This window comes from Seriola lalandi, unplaced genomic scaffold (genome assembly GCF_002814215.2).
Source record: "Seriola lalandi dorsalis isolate HSWRI2012SDOR001 ecotype SW California unplaced genomic scaffold, Sedor1 jcf7180002054936, whole genome shotgun sequence".
NCBI lineage: Eukaryota > Metazoa > Chordata > Actinopteri > Carangiformes > Carangidae > Seriola > Seriola lalandi.
In genome coordinates this window covers 663,670-671,698 of record NW_019525488.1, presented here as the reverse complement: position 1 = coordinate 671,698, position 8,029 = coordinate 663,670, and the positions used below count along the sequence as shown (strand labels likewise).

The following is an 8,029-nucleotide window of genomic DNA, read 5'->3' as shown; positions in this document are numbered from 1 at the left end:
GGGTGGGGGGGGGGGGGTGCTTGAGAAAGCACAAAAAGAGCCAATCGGATCACAGAAATGATGCTACTGTGATTTAAGTCATCCTAACAGGCTCAGGAGGCGGAGCAGGGCGTCCACTAATCGTACGGTCAGTTGTTCGATTCCCAGCTCCTCCAGTCTGCATGTAAAAACCTCCTACAGTGCGTGTGGTAGAAAAGTGCTGCATGAATGTGTGTGTGTGTGAATGGGTGAATGTGGCTTGTGGTGTAAAGCGATTTGCCTTCAACTGACAGTTATTTTCATTATTGATTTATCTGTTGATTATTTCCTCCATTAGTCATGATAAAATGTCATAAAGTGGTCCAAGCTGTTGCATACCTCCCTCTCTCCCTGTGTCTCTCTTTCTCTCCCTCTCTCTCTCCTATCAAGAAAAGGCAAAATGTCAAAATGTTATCTTTCAAAAGAAGTCCCAAAACCCAAAGGTATTCAGATTACTGCCACAGCAGACGTTCGTACAGAGTTTCAGAGGCTGGACCCAGAGAATTCTGTGATTCTTAAAAAGATAAATAACAAATAAAGTAAAAATGACAATTATCAGGAAAGCTGTAGACACATTTTTCTGGATTAATTGATGAAGATTTTACTTCTAACCAATCAAATGTTTAGTCAAACAAGCCCTGTGCTCAAAGAAGAATCCACAAACAGAAGCCACAAACAAACAGAGGTGACTTCAGCAGGTAGCTGTATTGTGACCTGAACGCAGCTTGTTCCTGTGAGGATCTCAACAAGACTCAACAAGCCGAACGTGGCTTCTTCCTTTTCCCCTTCACAGAGAGCTGCTGGGGTCTGTGCTGGGGGTGTTTTCTCCAGCTTGATGAGGATGAATAAATATTTTAGTGGTTGAGTGTGAGATCTCTCCGCTATATCATCTATGTGTAATTGTGCGTGCCGGAACCAGCCTTTCAGCAGATTTTCTCCTTCAAATCCCAGCAGAGAGGCTAAGATCATATAACACACACAAACACACACACACACACACACACACACACACACACACCATGCAGGCGCAGGCCCTGGTGAGGAGAACACCGTGTGAGTATTCCCTGAAGGCCATGGACCTCATTCAGTCACGGCGGCTGCAGCGTTGTTGATGTGTTGTGGCTTCAAAAAAAAAAAACAAAAACTTGCATTTCTTAATTGGATGTTATTCAGTAACTGCTGCAGACTCCCAATTAAAGTGGATTTATTAGGATGGAGCTTCTTGTTAGAGAAGGAACATCGTGGGTCTCCAGACTGCCCGTCCCTGCCAAGCAGACATCTCAACAGCCGCTGAAAGGGGACGACACAGCGCAGAAAATACCACCACTTGGCAGATGCTGTTATTCAAATTGACCCCCGGCGTAGGAGAGAGGAGTCTCTGCAGTGAACACCACTGTCATTAAGTTCAGCGCCGGGCAGGCTGCCTTTTAAAACACACTCATGTCTCACAATGTAAACATAGCAGTGTTTAACCTACTGACCCACAGCCCACGGGTCCGGTGGTGCCACGGTCCTCTCTCCAATGTGCGGCGAGGCCGGCCACCCACTCCTCATGCTCAGCATTAGCTAGCAAACACTAGCCTCCGCTTATCACCGTCAACAAACCAAGCCCCGGGGACAACTCTGAGAGAGACGGGGCCCCTGTGGTGGAGCCGCCTGTCCTGATATAGGTCGGTGTTTCACACGTTTAATCAAGGACAAACGTGTGCAGGCGCCCGCTCACACACATCAATACACCAAACCTTACACAGCCTTTAAAACACACAACTAACTAAAGGATAACACCCTGCTCCACCTGAGGGGGGCGGAGACACACACACACACACACACACACACTCACACACCTGCCTCACTATCACCACAATTTCCTGCACACCAGCAGTAGCGTCTTCCACTCCCCGCGGATTACAGGGCGATGACAGTCACTCCTACGAGGTGAACGAGACACATGCACAGGAGATGGAGCTGGGCCTGCGGCTTATATTCCCTGTCACCTCTTGGAAAAGGGACACGACAGACCACACGAATGCAGGAGCTGACACACACACACACACACACACACAGACACACTTGAGCCGACAGTTATAATGACATTCGGGCTTCTGTAGCGCACCCCCGAGTGTCTTCCTTGGGCACGAGGTATGCAAATGGAGGGTAATTTATTTTATTCACAGCGGAGCAGACCGGCTCTACAGCGATGTATGTTATAGGACAATATCCATTGTTAAATCCACAGTGAGTCCAAATATTCAAGACAGGGAGGCCATTGATCCGTTCAGCTGGGGAATATTAACTCCCAGTTTTCAGCTCCATTAACGGAGGAGATGGCAGCACATGGATATAACCCCTCAGTGGCCTCGCAGGCTGCAGCCATGACATCATAACTGTGCAGTTTTCTTCAGACGCACTGAAATGACATGTTTCTGTCTGAACTGCAGAAAAGGTTGAAGAAACACAAAGACAAACTGTCCGTTTCTTCGTGCACAGTGCTGGTGTTACGTCCGCTGCCGTGGGAGACGCAGGACGACTCGCACAACTTTTCTTTTTTTTCCAAGGATGTACTAGAAAAGATCGCGGCCCGAAGGCAGACGATGTCTCTTAATGTGAGTGTAACTAATGGACTGCTTCCCTCCACTGCGCCCCTGACCTCTCTTAGTCCCTCACTCATCCCATCGCCACAGCAACCTCTCTCTCATCCTCATTCTTCTTCTTCTAACCTCTTTTCACTTTCTCCAACCACATCCTCTTAGTTTTTATGCCTCGGGGTGGGGGGGGTGTCGGGGGCAGTAGCAGGACAGGCGGGATCAATCTGACGGATGTACGCACAACACAGTCACGCGCACTAGGGCGACAAGACGGGCTTTTGGCCGGAGTCGACGCTTTAAAAATACAAAGACAGAGGTCTAAATCCTGTCTGTGCGTCGTCAAACGACACATGTGCACAAATATGCCAACAAACTAGGGTGGATTGTGTTTTCCATAGGGACCAACACCGACGTAAATCCCACTAAATCCAGCAAACACACACACGGAGCAGTGATCACCACACTGCTTTCCAAGCACAGTTCCTGATGACCTATTTCTACACACACACACACACACACACACACACACACACACACACACACACACACACACACACACACACACAGGCCTGTATCTGCGACTGTGGAGATGAAGCAGTTACCGGTTTCACGCTCTATCGCAGTAGAAATGCGGTTAGCATTGCTGTTTAAATTGTAATTATCACTATAACCGTGGTTAATTTAACTCACATTAGGTTCTGTACAGCATCAACCAGCAACAGTAACAGCAGGTTTCTTTAGGATGTTTACACACCTGCGCTTTCTAGTCCGGTTTAACCGAACCCTGGTTCAATTTCCCCCTCGGTACGATTGTTTGTGCAGGTGTGAAGCGATGTCGTCACATGCACTTACAGAGCACACACACACACACACACACACAGTGAGCTGCTAGCCTGCCCTGGTGTGAACCGGTAACCGGCGTGTCTGTGCTGGGCAGGTGACAGGTGTGTTCACGGTGTTTCTGCTCTGAAAGACGTTACAGCTTGGAAAACAATAACGAATAATAATTAATAATAATAATAATAATAATAGTTTATTTGCTTTTCCCTTGTTAACAGAGCGAGCATGCAGCAGGTAAACCTCGTACTGCTGTGGCTCCCTTGTCCACATCTGTGACACAGATGTGTTGGACGTATTTTTATTTTACATGTTTTTTGTGGTTTACATGATAAAACTTTTTGAACATTTTCAGCACATTTTAACAACACCGTGATAATTTAGGTCACTATAGTCGTGATATTAAACTTTTATATCAATGCGACGACATGGGTTGAACCCTGCAGAACCACGTCCAGGGAGTAAAGGGTTTTTTTTAAGTAATGTGATGTTGCCATTGGATTAATCCAGTCTCTTTCAGGAGGAAAAACCACGACGGGTTCTTGAGTGGAGAGTTTAAAAGAAGCTGTGGCTGCGGCAGCTCTCCTCACAGAGAACAGCAGGTCGACTGATAAAAGGCCGCTCTCTCCTTCTGCTACCCGTAAATCACAGACAGTCTGTTGAACGCAACGAGTACGGCTCCGATTCAGAAAACTGTGTGTGTGTGTGTGTGTGTGTGTGTGTGTGTGTGTGTGTCTGGCTGACTCAGTGCATTTGGCTTTAAAGTGCTCCTCCTGTCTTGGCTGAACACTTATTTAAAAATGGTGATTTTCCTATTCTTACATTACTACATGAAGGCAGAGGACAGATGGAGCAGGAGGATTCCTCTGGGTCCACGCTTGTGTGCGTTTGAGTGAGAGACAAAGAAATTATTTGAGACACTGTGGGATGAAAAAGAAAGGGGTTTTGTTTTTTTTTAAATGGAGCACTCGCCGTTTTCAGGCTTGCCTCAACATGTACTTTGTGGTGCAGGTCTTATCACCCCTGTCAAACAGCCAACCATCTCTGTGACACAGGCCCAGAAGTCCCATAACCAGTCGGCCCGCTATGACTGACTGGCTGACTGACTGTGTCTGTCAAGGCCTGCCAAGCTCCCTGATTCACATGGAGCTTCTGTTTGTACGCCCAATGAAGTGCTTCACTCAGGACCAGCAGTTTGGATGACACAGGCGGTTATTCATGCGTCGGTCGAAGCAGAAACTGTTTTTCCCCTCAGAACAGATTCTCTCCACTCACTCAACCTCCTTGGCGGACTACCAAAACAAGGCAGACCGTCTCTTTACTGCCTGTCCTCACCTTCTTTATGTGCCATATCAAGTTGGAAAGTCCCAGGTGTGGAGCAGGTACTACAGCTATTTATCAAAACAAAAAGACAAATGCAATAAGATAAAGGCTAATAACTGGAGACGCTAGGACCTGTATGGACTGATACTGCTGCCATTGTTTTTTAAGTGGTCTTGGTTATTAGTCTTCACAGCAGCAGCAGCAGCAGCAGCTTTCACACGCACAACACTGTCACAACAATACTACTTGGTTGCAATGGATTGTAATTATATATTATATAAATGTTAATGATATACCAGGCTCTGTCACCGCCCTGACTTCTAAAGCAGGGTTACGAAAAGAGAGGTAATTGCAGCAACCACAATATAATTCACCTGTCATACTCTGCAGGGAGTTTACAGAGGTGTCACTGCTGCCAAGTATGTTTGTTCACACAGACCTGATATACGTTTCCACTGTATATTTCCATTATTTCCTAATATAAGGGGTCTGGATGGTTGAAATGTTGGAACCGTCTCTGGGCAAAAACATTCCCAATTCTTACCCTCACTTGCTCTGGATATTTTTCCAAGTGGCCTGGATGAAACCTTCACAGGCACTAACGATGACCAGATGTGCGGTGTGTGCATGACTCAACGATGGTGTGTGTGTGTGTGTGTGTGTGTGTGTGTGTGTGTGTGTGCGTGTGTGTGTGTGCCCTGCCCTTTAATCTCTGCAGCGAGTTGCCAACAACTGCCACTAGGTCAAAGCACAAGGTATCATACGAAAGTGCTGTAAGTGTTTGGGGCATCTGTAACACACACAGCCCCGTGCAGGAGGAGGATAAACACTGGGTCTTATCTGCATGCTGAAAGAGGAACTGGGAATGCAACAACTGTTATCACGAAATAAAAAGCCAATAATGTTTAATTGTTGTGGGATAGGCCTGCGTCTATTTAAAATAATGTGTGTGTGTGTGTGTGTGGAGGGGGGGGGGGGTAAAGCAGCATAAATAGGATTTAAAGGTCGCTATACAGTTGCTTGTGATGACCACACAAATATCTCCACGCTTTTTCGTGCGTGCGCGTGTGCGTGCCGTACCCCCGGGATATTATGAGGAGCTAATTGGAAAGCCCCGGTGACGTTAACCGTAAAATAAACAGTGAAATAAAAAGAGAAAAACGCAGCACTTACTTGCCAATGACCTCACAGAGCTCGTACACATCTTCAAACAGAATGTCGTCGTCCGCCATAGTCCGACCCCGGCTGGGGGAAAGAATTATCCCCAAAAATATGCGTCCCAAACCCGGTTATATGCTCCTAAAAAAAAAAAAAAAAAAAAATGGTGAAAACCGGAGGCCGGCGTGGGGGCAGGGAGGCGGGGGCAGCTGACCGTTTGGCAGGAATAACGGACAACACACCGGCCGTGTCGTCAGCTGCAGGGTAGTCGGTAAAGAGTTCCAAAGAAAGGTTTCTAAATCCCGGTTGTTGCCTCCTTTTCGTCGACCCCCCGCCCCCCCTCACCTCCACAGAAAACCGCTGCGTCGCTGTGGGTGAATCGGCACAGGGAGAGCTCAATAATCCAGTTTTCGGGAGTCCACCGGTTCGGCCCCGCCTTTCCCCACAGCTTCCCGGTACCGTGCCCCTTCGTGTCAGAAAGCAAACATTATAGTAAACTACTCCGCCGGTGTGTTTGTGTGCTGCTGCCGTTGGCGGCTCCGGCTGCTTCGCTGGCTTGAGAGGGGATGAATCGCCCGAGCGGACCCCGTGGACTGTGCACTACATCAGGCTCGGGTTACAGCACCGATCCAGGTGGGCTACGCGGAACCTCACATCCCGAAGAGCCGAACGGGTTCCACTTTTCAGGGATGTGCGCACACACACACACACACACACACAAACACAAACACACACACACACACACACACAAAACACACAGTCCTGTGATATAACTGACAAGTCGCCCGCCGTACACTTTCAGAAAGCTCCGGTGTCCGCTCTCCTTCTCCGCGGCTCGGAAACACTTCCCAGCCGTTGGTGAGTGTTTTCTTCCTCCCACCGTCGCCCGTCTGCCCGGACGTTTATCTCCGCGGAGCTTCCAGAAAAACCAAGCTCCGCCCACACGGGGGTTATGAAACTGCTCCGCCGTCCTCCATTTCGGCGCCAAGCCGTTGCCCAGGGTTCTCCGCGGAGGACTATAGGCTTTGAGCCAACATGGCGGAGCGGCGGCGCCCTAAAGGATTTTCTGAAAACGCAGTTTCCTCGGGACTTTTTGAATGGACAGACCTGAAGCGGAGTTCCCAGTCGGAAGCGAGGAGGAGTATGAATGAAGAGTGTCCTTAAATGAAACTACCATGTTTAAATTAAGAAGTTAGCTTTCTCTTTAGCGACCTCTTATTTTATTTAATCATTTATTTTATTGGATTCATGGTTTAAAATGTTCTATCGCCTCTAATCGATTTATTTGTTACTATTTTTTAATCTATTTTCTATACTTATTTATATTATATTATTTATACTGCATATATCAACTTTTCTGTAAACTTTTCAATAAAGTACTTTGAATTGTATTAACCTGTAAAAACCATAAAGTTTGGTTGACTTATTGATTGATTGATTTTACTCCATTTATTCAGATTTTTACAAAAGCACAGGGCTGTAGGGCTGAAACCATCAGTCAATGAATCGATAAGTTGATTGACAGAAAATGAATCTGCAGTCATAATAGCAATAATAACTTTATTAATATAGTGCTTTTCAAAACAGAGTTACAAAACAAAATAAATAAAAACAAAGAGATAAAAGACACAGAGAAGAGAGGCAAAGTCAATAAATCAGAGCAGACAAAAGATAACGAAATCAAAAGTAGAAACTAAAGATATTTTATAAGTATGTTTTGAGTAGTTCTTTAACTGGGTCAACAACTCAGCACGCCTGATCTCCCTTGGCAATCATTGTGATAATTGATTATTGGTTTAAGAAATTTTTCCTGCAGAAATGTCTAACAGTTGGTTCAAGCTTCTCCAGTTTGAGGTTTCACTGCTTTTTATATCACTGTAAAGTGAACGACCCTATTAAAGTTGAGAAGTTATCTTTCTCTTGGTGCCCCAGCTCATGGCTAAACCCGGGCCAGTCACAGTGCCTCTTCCCATGATACTGGTGGGATACATAATATAGTTTTATCTATGGTCATCTGGTTTAATGTCTGACACATCAAACAGACTTCAAGGGACTAATGCAGGCTACAGAGGTCTGGTAAGTTCTTTCTAACTCCACACCCCCAGGTT

General features: G+C 46.4%; 1 protein-coding gene across 7 annotated transcripts in view; it reads right to left on the bottom strand.

Moving 5' to 3' along the window:
* caska (calcium/calmodulin-dependent serine protein kinase a) overlaps positions 1 to 6,804 on the bottom strand; it is a 108,682-nt gene extending 101,878 nt beyond the window's left edge. For all 7 annotated transcript variants that reach the window (XM_023393450.2, XM_087170227.1, XM_087170228.1 and 4 more), the window contains exon 1: positions 5,937 to 6,804. In XM_023393450.2, the coding sequence (XP_023249218.1) occupies positions 5,937 to 5,995 (59 nt within the window). In that variant the 5' untranslated portion in view covers positions 5,996 to 6,804. The remainder of the gene's footprint in view (positions 1 to 5,936) is intronic.
* Positions 6,805 to 8,029: the final 1,225 nt, after the last annotated feature.